The sequence below is a fragment of the Taurulus bubalis genome (genome assembly GCF_910589615.1).
Source record: "Taurulus bubalis genome assembly, chromosome: 6".
Taxonomy (NCBI): Eukaryota; Metazoa; Chordata; class Actinopteri; order Perciformes; family Cottidae; genus Taurulus; species Taurulus bubalis.
In genome coordinates, this window is record NC_136594.1 from 17631176 (window position 1) to 17652259 (window position 21084).

At 40.8% G+C, this 21084-nt stretch overlaps 1 protein-coding gene across 1 annotated transcript in view; it reads right to left on the reverse strand.

Annotated features, from left to right (window-relative positions):
- Positions 1-657: 657 nt before the first annotated feature.
- cnnm2b (cyclin and CBS domain divalent metal cation transport mediator 2b) overlaps positions 658-21084 on the reverse strand; it is a gene marked incomplete at both ends in the record, with an annotated part of 36367 nt that continues 15940 nt past the window's right edge. The window contains 7 exons of the mRNA XM_079219555.1: positions 658-945; positions 1507-1685; positions 6508-6570; positions 7471-7564; positions 9206-9375; positions 11268-11405; positions 13691-13834. Coding sequence (XP_079075681.1) covers positions 658-945; positions 1507-1685; positions 6508-6570; positions 7471-7564; positions 9206-9375; positions 11268-11405; positions 13691-13834 — 1076 coding nt within the window. The remainder of the gene's footprint in view (positions 946-1506; positions 1686-6507; positions 6571-7470; positions 7565-9205; positions 9376-11267; positions 11406-13690; positions 13835-21084) is intronic.

Here is a 21084-nt window from a genome sequence, read left to right on the forward strand (position 1 = left end):
CCGTTCTGCTTGTTTGGGTTTGAGTCCTCGTTGATGGGATCAACATTCGACTGAGCTTCCCTGAAAGATGCACGGGTGAGGGAGTTGCATTTGTGTGCGTGTGAAAATGTGTTTTTGAATATGTGAGTGTGTGTGGGTGGGCAAAAACAGTCTGTGTCCAGTGTAAGAAGGGGGGACCAAAGTCTTTGGTCTGAGAAGAAAATACAGTGTGTGTGTGTGTGTGTGTGTGTGTGTGTGTGTGTGTGTGTGTGTGTGTGTGTGTGTGTGTGTGTGTGTGCGAGAAAGGGACAGGGTTTGCATGCACTCCGTTGTCCTCTAGTCCAAGTCACAGCTATGAAAGTGTCGGATAGTCCCAAAATAGAAGCTCAGTCACAGGCACTGTCCAAGTGCACCCTCTGTGAGAGGGTGTAGTAGAGCAGGGATTCTGACAACGCTCAGGTCGGGGGGCGATCAGTGTGACGCAGCACCCGTCTTCCCCACTGCCCCTCCATGAAAGGGTCTCACTGGCTGACTGGGCGCTACTGGTTGGAGCAGAACCCTCACCACTCCACTCGCCTCCGCTTCCCCACGTTTCCCTCATCTCCGTCTACGCCACCTCTCCGTGTGTGTCCACGAGACAGGGTGGAGGGTCTGGGTCTCCACCGGGCTCGGCGGTGGCTATATGGGTCCCTCGTTGTGGGCGCTGTGGTTGCTCCTGCTGAGGCCCACACAGTTCTGCTGCTGGTTGAGCAGGTGGGACGTCTCGTTGGCCACGGACACGGACACAGCCGGGGTGGTGACGGTGGTGCTGGCTGTGGTGGAGACGACGACGACGGCGGGGGTTTCCACTCCGTCATGGAGCTCCGTCAGCGTGAGCTCGATCTTAGTGAACTCACTGTCTGTTGATTGGGGTGTTTTGTCCATCCGTGACGCCACGACGGCGTTCTGGTACTGTTGCCGTGTTACCTAGGTAACAGAGAGGATGAAAGCATGATGAGATCGAATGGTTGGCGTGTGATTGATTGGACTGGTGGGACTGGTAGGTCTCTGCATGTGTTTATTTATGTGTATATTCAGAGTGGTTTTTGTGTGAAATACGTAATGTAACATGCGTGTTGTATGTTTTTTCATTTTTTTTTATTTTGTAATCTCTGGTTTTGTGAAACCAGTGCTAAAAAGACTTCTATTATCATTATTATTAGATCCAATTCTTGAAATATGTCTATTAATTTGTTCATACTTTTATCAAAAACCTTTGTTTTGTCCCTGTAAATACAAATTATTGAGCAGCTTCAAAATTTTACATTATAATCAATTAATTAATTATTTAGTTAATTTAATTTAATTTATATAAGGATTTTCCTTCACATGTCAGATTGTTTGTTAGACTTTTTATTTTTTATCCCTTTTTCAACTTTCCAATGAAACTATTAATAAATTGCCTCTCAATCACATGCAAGAATTTTCTGTACCGGCATCTAGGCAGACACAAATGTGCTTTTCCTTCCCACCTTCATGAGTTCTCACCTTTATATACTGCAGGTCTGTGCGTGCTCTGACTGAGTAGTCGGGTACGTAGATCTGCAAGAAGGAGTTGAGCTGGTTGTTGCTGCTGCCGAGAGTCGGGGTAATGGCGTCTATACGATCACTCCTGTTCAGAGAGTCGGAGTGGTTGAGTCCAAACGGCCGTGGAGGAGACTTATTTTCTGTAAGGAGGTGATGGGAGAGGAGAATATGTTTAAACCCCCAGCCAGTAGTAATGCGAAAGTATCTCAGAAACATATTTCCAACCTTGGCTTATTAAACAAAACACCCAAAACTTGTCATATCCATTAAAAAAACATAACCATTAAAGAACAACTGCTTGTGGAGATTTCTCATCGGCATAATTTGAGAACAAGGTGAGGGCTGAAATAAAGTGAATTGGTTCAAAGTGCTGTCCCACAACAAGAACAACTATTTAACAAAACAATTAAGTATTCAGACATAGATATTTACTAAGAATATGTTATGGTCTATTTAAACCCAAGGCATTACATTAGAAAGTGATAAGCTAAATATATACAAAATCATCATTTATAGGGTACTTTCTATTGGGAAGTAGCTGTCCCCAACCCTGACATCTAAATGTCAATTCCTGTAAATAACACTTACAAGTATTTTTTGATTTTGTTCAATGGTGTAATTTCAAAGATCTTTATGTTTAAGTTTAAACAGAAGTTGTAAGATTTAGATTTATTATGGGTTTATCCAAAAAAATCATGTCCTCAGTTTTCATGTCACAACCGAAACACAAGAGTTTTAGTCCATTAGCTGAGCCTGGTTTTTAGCCACACCTCTGCATTTTTGACCAGGCAGTGATACTGCATCCCTGTCCCTCATGGCTGAATGGTAAGTAGCTAAATCCCATACCTTTGATATAAATGTGTTCCAAAGTCTGAAAATCGCCATGTAACCTTAAAAATTGTCACTACCGAACACATATTGTCTCCAATTAAGTAAACTTTTTGGGGTTTTATGCAAAGTGTTTTTATGTGTGTACAACTCTTCAAAGACGTGTATGTTAGCCATCCACTTGCTAGCATTCTTTAGTTATGTTCAACGTTAGCTAGAATTGTCACTACCGAAACATATGGTAAAGTTTCGGTAGTGACATGATCATTTCGGTAGTGACAACAATTAAATGGTGAGTACGTCAATCCCATCATTTTGAAATAAATGTGTTGTGTGGACTAAATGGTAAACATGTAGACAATGCTGATTTCTATCTGAAATTGTTCAGGGGAGAAATAACCATAAGACACCAAAATGCCAAAAGGAATTAGAAAAAGTGGAGCAGAGAGACTGAGAGAATACAGACAAAGAGTGAGGGATGACCCAGCGAAACACCAAGAATATTTAAGGAAGGAAAGAGAAAGAAATAAGAAACGAAAGGAAGAAGGCAAATTTATATGTATCAGCGATTTATCCAACAGGGAGCAAAGGAATGTCAGAAAATCATGGAGGAAAAGACAGCAAAAGCACAGGGTGTTGGTGAAAAGACAGAGCGAGATGGAGACATTTTACAGGGCTTCCACACCACCTAGCACTTCTAGTGAGGCTGATCAGACACCAGAGCATAGGCATAGACATCAGAATTAATGTCAAGCTCAAATTGAAAAAAAACTAGGAAGGATGTACAGAAGCACAGAGTTCCTGCTCTTATCAGAAAGACCTGTTTCACAACACACTGATGCACCAAATGAAAACAAAATAAAAGACTGTCTGCTATAAAGAGAAAAACGCATTCAGAAGAGCTGTCTCACACAGGTTGCTCAGAAAACACAAACTTGTTAATTTGCTCAGAAAAACAGTAGGTATCTCCCACAAAGTCTACAACAAGACTGTAAACAAGCCACAGCCACAGTAATGTTTGTACTTTAAATGGTTCTGGAACAACTGTTATTCTTAAAAGGTTAATAATGATACTGTTTTACTATAGTTTATTACTATGTTTCGGTAGTGGCACAGTCTGAAAATACAATATACAAATTGACGGTTGTTTTACTAGATATGGTACAATATATATATGGACAAAGTTTTTGGGGAAAAAACGTTTTTAAACATTTCCAACCTGATTTAAATATGTCGTTTTGCAATAATTGTCTTCACAACTATTTGATGGATTAAAATTAAATGTGTCACAGGTATTCATTTTCTCCTACGAATAACTTTGGTGATTCTCTGACCTTTCTTCTTGTGCCATCCATCATCAGGTCAACATTTACTGTACAGGTTTACTGCCTTTAGCTAAAGTTAGCATGTAAACACTCTAAACTAAGATGGCGAACTTGGTAAACATTATTCCTTAGCATCAGCGCGTTAGCATTGTCATTGTGTGCATTTTAGCATGCCGATGTTAGCATAGCTCAAAGAGCTGCTGGCGTGGCTGTAGACTCTTGGTGCCGGGCATCAGTCACGCGATAGTCTTCCTCATCCCTACTGCTCTTATCGAATATTTCAAGTTTCCAAGTTTATATGACACTTGCAATTGATGCATATTGTTTTGTCTGGTTAGGTTCTCCGTATATCCAGAACATGTTAATCATACAGGACATCATCTATTCGACGCATTTTGCAGGTTTTGATAGCTCCAGATGCAAAGACACTTGTGGTGTAGCAGCTCTAATATATTCTCTGAAACTCAGTGGTGGGCCGTGCGTTTTCGACCTAGGCCTTCAGTGCCATGTGTCCACATCCGGTGTGAACTGAAAAAAAAGTGTGCCGGGAGTTACTGTCAGACCGTATTGAACACAGCGCGCTGCCCACTACACGGCACTCTGCTATACGGACGTTTTTTTGCACTATTACGGGCATGGAGGGAGGTAACACGGTGTGGACCGAGTGGTGGAGCTATTTTAACCTTATAATACCAAGCCCCCCACGCCTATTCTCAACAAAAAAAAGAACAGTTCTTTTAAACGTTCCCTTAATTATCTCCGTTGGTTTTAAAAAAAAGTCACAAAGTCACAAAACGGCCGGAGTTTTTTTTCTTTCTTTTTTCAGCGTACATTTCTGAGTCCTTTGACGAGCGGACACTCCGTGGAGCAATCTGCAATTACGCAGATGACTCCAACCTCGCCGTTGCTGCGTCGGACAATGCATGTTGTCCAAATCAAGCACAAGTCACATTTAGTTATAACAAAAAATCCAACAAAACCGCGGCACTGAAACACTGCACACACACAAGACATCACCGGCACAGCTGCGCACCTTGGCGATGGAAGAGGCGCGGGACCAGCCCCGGTCCCGGCTCGACCAGCAGAAGCAACAGCGCTGTGGCTTGTTTATGATTAAATATGACTGCAGATGTAAAAAATAGTGACACAACCAGCATTTCACTCACCAGATGTACATAACCCTCCGTAACCCCCTGTGCGAAAGGCATCATCAGTAAATCCACCAGCAAGGCCTGAGATTCTAGGTTCTAGGTTCGAGATTCTAGCTTCTTCTCCTTCTTTCGTACGCTGCCCCACTGACCAATCCCAGTGCATGTTAAAAAATGTGTCTGGATAAAACTATAAAATATAATTATAATACATTTATATGTAGTGTATTTGTGAGAAACAATTAAATTACAAATAGCTATAACTTTGTGATTCTGTTTAGGCCAGGAGCGAAGGCTTAGCAGGCCCTGACGGCACACCACTGCTGAAACTACTGCTCAACAGCTTCAGCAGTACTTACGATCCTGTGTTTTGGTAACATTTTTCCAGGTCGTATTTTTCCAGCAAGTACAGATGCTTGCTGTGATGTATGGAAATCTCATTTCTACGTAAGTCTTTAGGTGAGGGGAGTTTCACACAGCAGGAGGTATTGAGTCGGTGGTCTCCAGTGATGCTGCTTCCCTCTATGTGCTACTACATAGAAGACTTGTTCAGTTTTTTGTTTTTTTGTTGTATTTTTTAATTAAAGACAGATTATGTTTTCCACTTCTTAAAGAAGCCTAGTGAAAATCACACACAATAAAGTGGAAACGGCTTGGCCAACGCTAATGCTACTACGCCTGCTGGAATGTATGTAATCCCATGTCGGAATATGTGTGCGAGTGTGAGTGTGTGTGTGTGTGTGTGTGTGTGTGTGTGTGTGTGTGTGTGTGTGTGTTCAGACCGAGCGCAGTGGGCCAAAGACTTGGCATGTGAACTCTTGCGGATTAGTACTCCACTTTCTAGGGGCCGCAGGGGCCAGGTCAAAGATACACACATAATGTATTTACATACACGCAGAAACACACTCAAACGTGTGCTCAGCGGGGCGTCAAACCGAGTGAAAAAAAAACATGTTTAAAGGTGCACTGTAGTTCACTGCTAAAGAGAAGAAGATAGTGTATTTGTTCAATGGCATTTCCGGATACATGTGGGTGTGTTTGTGTTCGTGGCAGCATGTCCTTAGTTATGTGTGGACTGTGCGCTCTCTGCGTATATGTGCCTGTGCATGTGAACATATGTGTACGTGCGTGTCTTTGTATGTGCGCTCAGTGGCGTCCGGCAGGGGGCTGTAGCTGTAGGTCTTGTTTATGTAGTCAGAGGGTTAGAGGTTAGGGGCGAGCGGGGCGGAGCCTGGGCTCGCTCTGGGGCCTCCAGTCTTCAACACCATTCAGCCACTTGACTAATGGCTCAGGGGATGAGGGTGTTAAGTCTCGATCTGAAACTCTCTCCTTCTCTTTCACTTATAAACACATGGATACACAGCACATGTTGCATACAGGTACAAACAGAGTTTCAGGCATGCAATCATCAACCTTTTTTTGGGGTCACACAGAAGAAAAAATATACGAATATAGACGATGATGATCAAAACGACCAAACACTCATGTTAGTTTACACAAAGCATGCAGGGTTACACTTTTAAAACAATCTTCAGTTCAACATTTCAATTCCAGCAAAAAACATAATTATTATTTTTCACATCTAACTAGTTGACGGGTTGACACTAGTAGGGTATCACATGTGAGGATGGTCTATGTATAGACAGAAAAAGCCACTGTACCTGGAGATCCTGCTAATGATTCAGCTCTACTGACCACAAATGTACGAGACAGGGACAGAGGCACTGCGGAAAGATACAAAAGAAAAATAAAAGAAAGAGGAGAGTCTGTTAAAGCTGAGAAATAATCAGTGCATAAACAAAGACAGTAAACTTGGATTAACTCTCGTAGCGAAGCATCAGCAACCCTAGTATCACCACCCATTGTTTTATGCAAGACAGGAGCTTAACTGCTACTTGGCAGATAACGTTACGCACATCATGTCTTATCTCAACACATTTGATTTCTGACTGCAGAGTGCCAGCACACATGACAGGAAGGTTGTTCTACTATTTCGCCAGTAGGTGTCTCTCAGATCTCACCATCCATGTGGATCAGAATAGTTGAAAAAGGCTGCGATTAGTACTTTAGTTTATGAATGAACTGAAAGGATTCACTAGCTGACGCTTTCTAATGATGTCACTGCAAAACAACCTTCTCAGTCTTATAATCATTGTTCAGAAACATCAAATTGAATGGAGGCGTTTAATCACAAACGGTCTTAAACTGATCTTCACTTTGGTGACACAAAGGACAATGTGGCAGTGGACGAGGCAAATTTGATTTATTTAGCTGCTAAAAAGCGTTTTTCCTCTTCACAACACGCAATGTTAGTAGATCTTGAGAACAAATACATATGAAATAGCTAACTGTTCTCTGTACAATTACAGTGTGAGTTTTTCGATACAAGTGTTGAAATAATAATAGCAAAATATTATTCTTGAAGAAATATAAAAACACTTTTTAAAATTCAACAGAAGGAGCTAAAGTTGTCACATGAGGTCACAAGCACAAACAGAAGCTCAAGTACAATAATTTAGCTTAATTTTTGTTTTTAAAACATATAGTCTAATATTGGCAAAGTCTTTTATTAAAACTTGATTTTATTTTGGACAAAGCCCAGGTGTGTTGGTCAGATATCTTACCTGGCGAGGCTGTCAAAGCCAACATCCCATAGAAGGAGAACGGTCCCGCTTCAAACTTCATCCCCTCTTTTCCTGCCTCCACCTCCACTTTCCCCTGTGACAGACAGATCCAGAGACGACAAAGAACAAAGAGTCAAATACACTATGTTATGTGCATGTCATTATTTTGTATCCATCCTTTTAGACTATACATTTGGTATTACACCTATTTTATGTCTAATTAACTCTCAATTGCAGATTTTCAGTTTGGAGCATTAGTGCTAGGTTGTGTTAATAACCCTTTATATCTAGGATTTCCGCTACAGTTTTGCAGTTACACTTTCACAATATTCAAAATATGCCACTTTTCCTGCTCAGACATATTTATTCACCCTCCCTCTTTCTTTTCCTTTTTACGACTTGTAGAAAATCCGTATGTCTTAAGGGCAGTGACCCCACACTTGTCCCACCTAGACCTCATTTGACACAGGGCTATTACACATATTGACTGAGTGGACTGATCGGGGTAGTATACAAAGTATGTTAATGTTAGTAATATTTGTTTTAATATGTTATATTTTCACTGTGGAAAATTACTTTCAACTCCAATTTAGTGCTTGTGATTTGGGACTTCCCTTGACCGTAAGAGGAAAATGTAGTGCCCTGAAATATGTTATTTCATATGTCTTACTAATTTAATACAACTGTGTCCATTACTAACAATTTACTTTACATTGTGTGTTTAAGTTAAGTCATATATTGTTGTTCCAATGTTTGAGAACATTAAATTACCTGTACACATACTGGCTATGAAGGGCAGACAGTATTGCATTGGCCCCTTAGAAAGGAGCGCTGTCTCTTTAAGGGAGGAGTGACGGTGACGTACAGTATACTGGCTGAAGACAAACACGTATGCTTGTTATTAAACTGGGATTTGTTAAATAAAAGTTGCAATACTGAAGAAGGACGTGTTCGTGGACAGTTCGTTTCAAGGGTGCAACAAAAACTCAACTATGTTCAGAGACAGAGTCAACATTCAGACCAGTTTTCAGACTGTAAGTCAACAGGACTTGTTTTGATCTGCTTTTGAAAAACTAATTGTAACTGCAGGATTTCTATTAGGTGTCTCCAAACACAGAGTGGCACAGCGAATAAAATAGGGATGGTATAAAGTAGCACAATAAAGAAGTAGCATGAAATGAAATGATTAAAGATGAAAACTACATATATTTCACTTTCTAATTGAAACTGACACTACAGTTATTATTCATACGTTTCTTCATACTGAATACCACCTCTTTTAGTATACTTTGAAGTGTTACAGTGAACCAGACATTTGTATTGCTAATGAGCGGTTTATCTATGGTATTGTTGTTTGCCTAATCCAAACTGCCCTGCAGTACAATCATACCATGCATACCTTTTTCGGATGCGTGGCCCCTGTGGGAACAAAACCTGTAGTACAGCCCTGTTAGATGGATGGCTATACTGTGAAAAACTGTGGGAACAAGGAAAACAATAGATTGTACTGTAGTACTAACAGCAGCATGTCCCTGTCCTAAATGTGTTTAGTGCAACGTATAGTGTAGTTTGGTTAGGGTACAAATACTGTTATTATTCTCCTAATGACTGTAATATTGTTCTTCAGGAAGTGACATGAATTAACTTTGTACTGTAAATCATTTCTAGCGCAGGAGGCGAGCGGTGGTTCCGATGTCGGACTTTTTGGACTTGCTACCTCATTGCGCCCACACACCTGCAGTATTAGGATGAAATAATCCACGGGCTTGTTCCTGTGGAAGAGGTAGTGCTCTGCCGCCCGCTTGTTCTTCTCATCGTATTTCAGCTCCTGGATGACTTGTGGGTGTTTCAGCAAGCGCAGCAGAATCTTTTCTGACATCTGCACCGGTCCAAACGGCTCGACCTCTGAACAACCGGATAGAAGGAGAAAAAGACTGTGAGGAACTTCAATTATAGCCAAAGACAAACACATAGGGCTGATAGCAACATCAATATGTGAGAGTCTAAAAAAGTCAGTGATATATTGGCTAATAATATTATATTTACGCAATAAATAATAATATTTGTTTGTGATTATAAATTACACATTTTAAAGTGTCGGAGTGCTGGGTTGACAATACAAGCAACTTGATGATGTCTTTAATTGACAGTCTCACTCCCTCAACAGGAGGAAAAACACTAATTTCACTTAAGAATTATAATGCCTTCATCTGAATGACTGTAGAGTATAAATATGTAACAGTAATCAAGTAGATATTAAAAAATAAAGAAACCTATTCAGTATTATCATCAACAGCACAGCTTGCCAGATAACTGGGGGGTTTCAAAGTAGTAGTAGTATCTTAAGTCATGGACCACTTTTCATGCTTTACTTCTGTTCCTGCTCTAATGACACATTGCTGGCGGCTATTGTCTGTCTGGTCACCGAATACCATTTGAGATACTGCTAAATTTGTTACGTTTTTGCCTGCTGATTTCCAACAGCAGGACTTGAAGCTCTGTGGTGTAAAATTCTTCTTTTTACTCTTGTGTGTCATGAACAGAGCTGAGCAAGTGTCCTGATATGGCAATTTTAGTGCAATTACGCTGAAATCACATGGTTTCATTGAATTCGACGAGTTCTAGGAGTTCTTGATAGTTTGATGAATCTGACTTGGAAACCTCAGACGAGTTTTGATTGAGAAAACGAAAATGTTCTTGCACGAGGCCCACAACTTTTCTTTATATTGTAATTTCCAGATTGTTAGCCTACTCTACTCTGTATATATGACACATATTGTATGTTTGTCCTTCCTGAAAGATTAGATTAGTTTTTATTGGTGAAGTTTTTCTGTATTGACTGTAAATCCCTTTGAGGCATATTTGTGATTTAATGTCTGTATAGATCTAAAAAGAAAACTTATGACTTCACATATGACTGAGCGAACTACCAAAATCTAATTTATAACTTTTAAACACTGTGTCCAAATTGTGAGTGGTCTGCCTTCACCAGCTAATGGGCCAATCAGCTCCTTCATCTGCGTGGCGGTGATATGTGTCAGCTGGCTGCTGGCTCCACCACCAGGAACTAAACTCCCTAATAGTCTTTAGAGGAACTTAATCAACGCTTAGCTGCTAGGTCAAAGTTCTGAAGCAAATGCAACTGCAATGAGACATCGTCGACTGCTGCTGCTCCTGCTGCTGTCGTAGTGCTAGGATATTCAGCAGCCTGTTCGGAAATCCACTTCCCAAGGGAAAGCGGGTGACATTTTTCACATTTTACACTAAGTATGTCGACTTCTGTGAGAACCCCGATCATAGGCCAAAAATGCTGGACGTGATGTCACTGAGGAACGCGTGTAAGCAAACAGGGTGGTGTTTTTAAAGCTGTGAGCTAAGATCTCAACATGTAACCTTCAGTGCATGACACGCAAGCAAATAGACGCCTGCGTTTTTTTGGATCCGCGCTCAGTCTGCACAGACATCCCGTGCCGCGCTCCCGAGAGGCCTTCCACCTCTTTACACACACACACACACACACACACACACACACACACACACACACACACACACACACACACACTCGTTGTGAGTCCTCACACAACTCATTCCCTCACACACACAAACAACAGATACTCATTCTACACACATACTCACGCCTCCCTGCACCCCTTTGCCCAAACCCCAAAGCCCATATGGGCACATGCACACACAAACAGCTCTCACACACACACACACACACACACACACACACTTTCCACACAGTGAGGGGGTGAGGGCACACTGGGGGAAGACAAGCAGCAACGCAGCCCACTTGCCTGTTGCTAGGAAACGCAGGGTAGCCAGCAGAAGCTGAGGTGATATTTTAACCTTCATTTCATTGTCGTTAGGCTTGAAGGCCGAGAAATCCTGCTTCCTTTCCCGATGGGTGATTTTCTTCTTCGACTTGTTGTCAGCTGAGGAGGGAGGATGAAAAGTAGAGCGTAAAACACAAACTAAAACTTTTTGTGCAACAACAACAGGTCGATCCGCACCACTCCGCAGACAGTGAGCAACTCCTCCCGGGTCGTAGGGTGACTAAACTGGAGTTACCCAAAGCTTATTGCTTTTTCCCGAAATGTAGCTGTGGCGTTCTTCTCAGAACTAAAAGAGAGCTATAGGGGGCTACATTGTTAGCTTACCACATTCTTAACATTACTTAAAGCCATATGTATAAGGACAACAAATAGACTGGCACGTACTCCATGTCTGCAGGCCTTTACTGATACCATTAGAGGGGTAACCAGCTCATGGGTTTGGCTCATGATACATGAACGAGGGTTTTCAGCTCGACAGGGATGAAACCTTTATGACGAAAAATATAAATGAAAATATAAAATGAAAAAATACATTTTAGTTGTTTTTTATAGTTAGAAATAGCTTGTTACTATAAACATATATGTTGTTGAAGGTATTGGTGTACAACGCAAATATAAGAATCTCTTGAAGGAAAAACATGAAGCAGTTCTGAACACTCTCGTTGGAGTAATATTCTAAAAGCACCTCAGCTGGCCACAAACCTTAGATTGAAACACAATCACACAAACGGATTTTAACATTCTGGCCTAGGATGAGGACATTATTTTAAAGCTGCTATAATCAATATTTGTCTATAAACAATGATCTACATGTAATTTGAAAGGGATCACCTCAACTGATAAACCCAAAGTCCTCAGCTCTTCCTTGTTTTGGCATTTTTTGTAGCTAATTTGTTTTTTTTCCTGCTGCAACTTTACTCTTTTGGTTCAGTCTCACCGTTCTCTTCATTGTTGTTTCCAGACAGAGCGGTAGCTGTTTTACCTGAATGGCCGACACAACAAGTTGCTTGCTGGGGAAGATATAGTTGCTTAAGAGTCTGTTATTTTCTCAGGAGTTGGTGGAGAGCAGACCAGAGGTACACAAAGAGTTAATGTTGCCAATTCGACACAAACAAGACCCCCATGGATGTTAATGTCTGACAGTTCAATGTTAACGGAGGACAATTTAAATTAGCTTTATTTGATTATTTTTGTGGGGTAAGAGAACAAGTTGTAAAGTCAAGGAAGAAGAAAATCACATTTAGTGAATTGTGATGGCTAATGTGCTAGCAATCACTTTCTTGTTTACACCCTCCAGTAGACATGAAGCATGGAGCAACGGCAATATTAATTTGCTAAATGTGTCTGTCTGCTGTTTGGTGCTACGCATGTGGTATACAGTGAATCTCTATAAACACAGATATCTGCATATAAATACAGAATCTATAAGGTCAAGAGTTCATGTTGAAGCAGGCTTTAGAAAAACAGACAGTGGAACGCAATGGTGCTGCCCTTGTGAGGATTTAGCTTTGTATTAGCGTTAAAAAAATAATATGCAGTGTAACTTGGTCACTTGTTAAACCATCTGGTTGTAGGCATTGTCTCTCAACTCCAGTCTCGCGTCTCAACTACGCTAATCGGACTGTAAACAATGACCGGCACATGGAAAAGGAAGTCTTGGCCCGGGTATCCGTCATGTGGATATCAGCTGGCTACACCAGAACCCCCGAAATACTGTTTGTTGCCCCCAGGGGATAAATAGTTGTTAGACCAATAGCCAATGGCTTCTGAGATTGATGTGCAGTTGGTTTATCAAAGCATTTGCGGTGAAAACAGCTGTCTGCTGCATCTGGAATCAGTGTTGATGACAACCAAAACCGAAAGAAGCGAAAACACTCAACAGAGCAGAGAGGGAACAGGGTCAGGTGACAATCCTCTGTGGGGTCACCGCTAAGAGCGTCACCTTTCACATTACATGTAGCCATTTGATTTTTTGTTAATATAAATATATTGATTAGTGCAGCTTTCATTTTGCACATTAACTTTAATAGGCAGTCAATATATGCAAATGAGCACCATTCTGATTACTGATCACATTAAGTTAAAATAAAAATACATCTTCAGCTCCACATTCATTCATGAATTACTGTACCTTTGTCAATTTGTCAATTATTATATTGAAAGTTACAAAAATGTACATTTAGATAAATTAGCTGCATGAGGTAGACCCACATTGAGTTGGTTTAAATGGTCACAGTGTAAAAAGATCCATTAAATAGAGCCCAACTGCTGGGCTTGGATCAGTTTCTCACAGATCAAGGATTTCAGACTGGTGCTCTTGCTGTGACCGGTTGCCTCGAGGCCCTACAGTCGAAGGGGCTATGTGGTTCTAGAGGGGAACCTACTGTACAAGTCCGTCTCGTCCAGGATCTCTGACTTAATGATTTCTTCAATAACGTCCTCCAGGGTGACAATACCCAGAACCTCGTAGAAAGGGTCTCCCTCGCCCTCATTGTTCACCCTCTGAACTATGGCCAGGTGGGATTTTCCTAGCAAAACACACACAAACACAGGTTAAAAAGTTAGGGTCATATAATTATAAAGGGGGTTAAATATAGGTGAGGCAGTGATGGAGGTACAAATGAACAAACAGGCAGGCAGGGACACACAAGGCTATTTCCACCCATGTTAACATCAAGTATCCAGGATTAACACTTTATACATTGTATTTTATATTATAAAATAGGAACAATTCATCACTTATGTTAGATAGTGTCTCGGCTGTCATAACACTGAGGCTCCAGTGTGTATTACAGCAGTCGGACAACCCAGATGACTCACAGAGCAGGTGACATTAAGTGGTCTGTTCACTGTATCAGGTAAATGAGCAGGGATGCAGCAGGACAATGGTAGTTCAAGTGTTAACAGTGCCAGCAGAAACTCAAACAGCAAGAGAGACAGACAGACTGACAGTCAACCAAGTCTAAAGGTCTTCATACGAGTCCCCTTAGCCCTTCCTTCCTCTCCATCTGTGTTCCCAGGATCCTCCTGTGAGCTGCACCAACTGGAAAAAAAGTAAAGAAACAAACTGCCGTCTATGCAGAGAGTACTGTCAAGTAAAACGCTAAACAAATTCTCTGCCTTTTTCTCAGCTTGTGATCATTTAAAAGGAATTTTCCAGAGGCCCAGGCTAATATTAGCCCCTGCAAAATGAAGTTTCCATTCCGCCCCGGCGATATTCTCACCGAGCGAAGGAACAGACTGGGCGAAGCCTCTGCTGTGTGATCAGATTGTCTCGGAATGGGCCGTTTGCATGCAGATGCACCTCAGTGTAAATAATGGAGGACATCGGTGTGCTTGTGTGTGTGTGTGGGTGCACGAACGTGTGTGTGTGAGAACACAGGTACACTGAGTCAGTGCTCACATGCTGTTTCAGCTAATGTTGGCTGCTTTGGTGCAGGCAAGCAAAGACTGAGGGGACTGAGGGCTGATCACCAAGAGTGTTTTATTGCACTGCAGCTCACTGCTTCCTCAAAACGCACTGACAGCTCACTGGTGTACAATGCGCAGAGGCTGGGAGTCTGAATGTAGGAATGTTGTGAGCATTAGATGCAGAATTGATGCTTTCAAGAAATATACTCAGGCTAGACCTAATAGGCTGGCAGGGTAAAGAGAGATATTAATAATGTAAACACTATAAATCCACTATTGCTGTCTGTAAAGAGTCTGCAAACAGCAGGCCAGATTCAAGTGTTATTTTCCAAGCATTTCTATTAAGATGTCAGTGACATCTTGAGCATGCTGCTTGATGACAGAGGATTGGGTTCACAACAGAAATGGAGCCTCAGTGGGTTAAAGCAATCAGGCCTCAGAAGTCCTTGAGCAAGCAATTACTCTAAACTGCCCAGAGAGGGAGAGGCAAATGGAGTGGCCAGCAAAGCACAGTACAGTGAAACAGATCAATGCTCACTCCCTTCTCCCTAATGGCATCCATTACATTCATGGCAGGTTAATAAGCAAAGGTTCCACATTTAGGTTTCTAGGCAGAGAATATTGTACCGTTTAAAGTATGAAATGAATAATATATATTTTTAAAGGATTAGTTTTACGCAAGAATCAACTTGTTTCAAGATATTTTTGTATAAATTAACATTGCAGTATATTGTATTTGTTTCTTGACATTTAAAGGAAAAGTTGAACATTTTGGAAAGTACAGTATTTCTCTTTCTTCCTTAATTAGATGAGAAGATATATTCCACTTTCATGTGTGTACAGTAAATATGAAGCAGCCTGTTAGCTTAACTTAGCACAAAGGTTTGGCTCCCTCCAAAGATAACAAAATCTACCTGAACATCACTAGTTAACATATTATATGTTGTTGGTTTATTCCTCAAAAAATAGGCAAAATGTAAGAAGGACTTTATGGGGGCATGCATTGAACTATTTCTTTGGCTTCCTCGTAACCTCATGGTGTTGGCAAGACTCCAGGAAATAAACCAACGGGATGTAATGTGTTAACTAGTGAGCTTTAGAGGTACTATGGGCAGATCTTTTCACTAGTCAAGCTGATTTCCCATTTCCTGTCTTTATGCTAAGGTAAGCTAAACAGCTGCTGGCTTTAACTCCATATTTATCAAACAGCCATGACAATTGTATCGAGTGTCTCATTTAACTCTCTGAAAGAAAGCAAATAAGTGTATTTTATCAAAATGTCAAATCCTTTGAAAACAAGGTTGACTTACTAGTTTTTTACAGAGCTTTCCATCTCTTCCATTTATAAATGATTCTAACAAAATACATACATGTTTATGTATTACAATTATCACAACAAAACATATTTATGGTTATGATCTCCCCCTATATACACACACCTGTTCTCACATGACTGAAGTCTCAAACCTAGATCATGATAACTATACTGTAAAATGTGGTTGAGAGCTCAGAATAAATTTGGTAAATGGACCTTGGGTTAGGTCAGGAATGAACTTTAACAAATATATCTAATTTTGTGTTTAAGAAAAACAGCTATATCAATATTCCAACGATACTTGGGAAATAATCTAACATTATTCACTCTTTCAACGCACTACAGAATGGACAGAAACATAGGAAACTGGACTGTACGATACAAAGTAATCCAACAACACAGACCTCCACATCATGAAATCAAAAGCTTCATCAGTAAATCTCTGACGTACGCTCAGCAATTGTAATGATTCATTTGAATTTCTTCTGCTGGGATGTAGTATTTAATTGAATATCTTATACAACTTGTTATTATGTCCACCTGGCATGTGTCAACAAAACCTTACCACCCTGACACAAAACAAGGCCAGACCTCCGACCTTCATGTGAGCAAACTAATAAGAGGTGGAGGACACCGCTGATATCACACTCAAGCAGCCATGTGCTCGCACACACTAAACACACACGAGTAACAGCAATGAGTTAAACTCATCCCATCAAGAACACCTTTCATCACCTCCTTCGATTGAGGAGTGTACTTGGGGTTAACTATTAGAGATGACCCATTGTAAGAGCTTGACAGAGGCTGCATCGGTCACTAGTTGAAATGGAAAAAGAATGACACACAAGAAAAAAATGAATTGGAAGCTATTCAGTCGAAATGACGAAGAAAAGCATGTTGATGCAAAGTGTAAGAGTGTTTATTCTACAGTCTGTCCCATGGGCCAAAATCTAAGGAGAAGGACATTTAATAAATTCCATGCAAGCGACAGCAAAAGAAAAATCATGCAACCACCATTCCCTATTATACTATTTTCTATATTTTCTATGGAAAATCTATGGCAATATCAGTCACTTGGTTTGATTGACCACTTTGTTCCAGAGTGAAATATCTCAACAACTATTAAATGGGTTTCTATTGAGTTTGTACAAATAATTCATGGTGCCCAGAGGACGAGGCCCACTAACTTTGATGATGCCCTTGCGTTAATTCTAGCGCCACCAGCAGGTCAAATGTCTCACTTATTCTGTGAAATATATTCACATCTTCAGCATGGACTGGCACAACATTTGGTACAGACACCCATGGCTACAGATGATGAATCCTAAAGACTACCAAGAGGTTCATTCATGTTCATGGGCTGGATTACATTTTGAGATGTATCAGTAAATCTACTTCGTTAATTGGCACAACATTAATGGTTCCCAGATAATAATTCTTTATGATGTTGGTGATGCCCTGACATTACCCTCTAGCGCAGTGGTTCTCAAACTGAGGGGGAAATGCAGATTTAAAAAAAAATAAAAATAATAGTAATCCTTTATTAATCCTACAGTGGGGAAATTATTCTCTGCATTTTACCATCCTTAGTAATTCATAAGAATCAATGTGCTGCTGTGGAGCACCGGGGCTTCAGTGTCTTGCTCAAGGACACTTCAACATGAAACTATGGGGAGAACAGAGATGAACCGGCGACCATGAACCGGCTACCTTGTGGTTTCAGGACGACCACTCTCCCCATGAACATGATAACTTTACATAGTACAAAAGTACACGGACATAAAACGTCATAAATGAAATGCCTGTATTTTAATGGAAATGTTTACGTTACGCCGTTAACAGGTTACGCTTGTGCATGCACGATTCTTGGCGTTTTGCTAAGAACCTACCTCTGTGAGGTCTCCGTGAGATCAGCTTTTCTGCTGTTGCGTCTCTCAAAACAGAATATAGATCTAAGCTCAACATTGAGCATGAATTGAGAGCGGCTGTATCAAATCTACAACCCCGTTTTAAAAAGATTTGTAGAGGAAAGCAGCTCACTGCAGCCACTAATACTGATACAACGTGATGGCTCACACATCTGCACTCATGTTTTGCACAAGTTGAACGTTATTGTTATTATCTTGAAAAGATATTTAGTGCAAAACAGGTTATTTGCAGCCACAATAGGTACTTGTTTTGCCAGATATTAGTTATTTTAGAACTTTATTTGCATTGTTCTAACAAAGTGATTGCACATGTTACTGGTTTACTTGAAAGGGATTGCAATTTTTTTTATTCTGTTATTTGAAAAAGCACAGAGGGAGGAGTCACAAAAAGTTGGACCATTTTGTTACAATTTTGTTGGGGCGGTGGGCCCCGAACATTTTTCTTCCTCCAAAGTGGGGCCCGACAGAAAACGTTTGAGAACCACTGCTCTAGCGCCACCGTTGGTTGACACCAATGGACGATGGATTTCCACATTCATGTCCCCCTCAGCATGAATTGTAATCACTTTGTGAGCCTCTGATTTCTCGTCTTGTGATATTTCAGTTTGGATCAAAAGGGTGGACTGACGACGCCGACATAAATTAATGCAGACAATGAAAGTATTAGTCTTATTACATTTTACTTATATTATATAAATATATATATATCCTAATATATTACTGAGTAGGACAACAGACATCAGAGTTGAGAATCATACAGTAGAATTTGACTTTTTGTCGAAAATCTAACACTTTCCAAGCTGGATGTCTAAATTACATAATTGTATTAGATGTGTTTGCAGATACTTTCGTCGGTGGAGACTTTCATAATGTGCGTTGAAAATTTTAATCAACACAAACTTCTAAAATGTTGGTAGTTTTAAGTTGTCTAAAGTTTTAAATTCTATCTAAAGTCAATTATCTGTCGTAGTCAATGTTGTGCACACACACACACACACACACACACACACACACACACACACACACACACACACACACACACACACACACACACACTTGTCTTTCGCACAGTAGCTTCACTCCAAATCGGTTTGTCTCGCAATCCCACAAGATTAATGCATACTTTCTAGTTTCCCACAAAAACAAAATAGCACACAAGCGACAGGAAAAATGCAGCTTCTGTCTTCCATAAATATATTACGAGACAATGACAGCCAGTTTATTCATAGCTCCTTAGCTGCTGTTATGGCAGTGGGTTTTGTGAGGGGGGACTGGAGGTAAAGTGGGGAGGCTGACCCTCTGGGCCCTCTGGACCCTCTGGGCACTCTGGAGCCTGGAACTTGGCGGCGGGCCACAGGGAGAGCGTGTCCTTGCGAGGACCAGTCGTCTTGGGTCCTAAGCCACCACTGCTGCCTGACATCTGGGGCTGTCTAGCTGGACTGAGGCTGAATGCATGCTGGGTAGTCCAGCACACAGCTACAATGCACACATTGGGGGTCAATTCACTTTCAATTTCATCCATTAAGGAAGCATGTTTTTTGGGTAAAAAACTGAAAGGCTTTAGTCAGTTTGCATTTGTAATTGGGTGACGTTAAGACGCGTGCACACACACACACACACACACACACACACACACACACACACACACACACACACACACACACACACACACACACACACACACACACACACAGGATTAATTAGTTTCCCCTAACAGCAAAGCAGCAGATGACTCACGTACCAGGAAGTATGTAATCTCATTGAGGAAAGAGTCAGGGACTTAAAGTCGTGTGCTTTAAAACAACGTCTGTAAAAGGACGACGACGCACAAGTAGAAAGCTCTACTCCACGGGGTTGTCAGGATTTTACTGAGGTCACCCCAAAATAGTTTGGACAATGTAAACCTGCTGGTTACCTGCTGTGCCTCAGGAAAAGTCAGGTGATCACCAAACTGAATAGGCAACATCCTATTGGGACTATGAATGACAAAATTAAATCCATGTTGTGTTTATTTGATATTTTATTCTGGAGACACTAAAACTATTTGTATCAGCCTTTAAAAATCCCACCATGTGTAACTTAACCAATAAACCACGTAAATTATAAAATGTGAACTAGACTTCAGGTCCCTTAATTAATTCTATTTTGTCATTTATTTAAGAGCTTTAGTGCAAAATCATCCGAATTACAGTGACATTTTGTTTAGTATGTACTTGTAATTATCAATTTGGATGACGTATTTGTATACAGTGATATTTCAACATATGATTTCATCACGATATGATTTCACTGAAAGACGATAAATTATCAGATTGAATTGTCGTCCAGTCCTGCATCCAACCATCCAACCAACCAACCATCCATCCATTCTCCCGTAATCCAAAACCAAGCCTGAGAACCTGCACTCCGGCCTACAGAGACGTGTGCTCTTTTCCACCATTCCCAGCTTATTTATGGAATGCAGCTTTGTCATATTTTTCCATAGCGCAATTTCCCCTATAAATAGGCACGTAAGGCTTGGAGAGTTTGGGTGGGAGTATGAGGGGTCAGTATCTGTTGTGGACACTCATCATTGCCCCCCTCCCTGTCTTGCTCTCCCCCTATTTTTCCAAATATTTGAGCACTGACAAATATAGTGCAATGTTAGGGTGATGGGAACCCATTGGACAGGCTTTCTTCTAAATCTACCTCCAGAGAAAGTTTCCAGCCATTCTGACCCATTTTTCCATTGACATGGACAAAAACTTTACCCTGATGCGGTTGACATGGTGACTATTTAAAGCTTTTGCATATACAGAAACATTTAGTCTGAATACACATGCAATACGATAACATCATTTTGTGCCTGTATTATTGGAGACATTACTGGAATGTGTGTGTATCTGTATGTTTGTGTTTATAAATGTCTATATTGTCCTGTCTAAATATATAAATATGGGAACAAATTAACCATATCAAGTCATTTAATGTGAAGAGGAAGTGCAGCTGCTGCTTTGGAGAGTCTGTGTCGAACTCTGAGGAAAAAGTGATGAATTTGACTATAAGGAATTCTTCGTCAATATTTTTTTTATCTCACGCACCTGTCAATGAGAGTTTATGCAGCGTGAGAACTGTTGAAATCTCT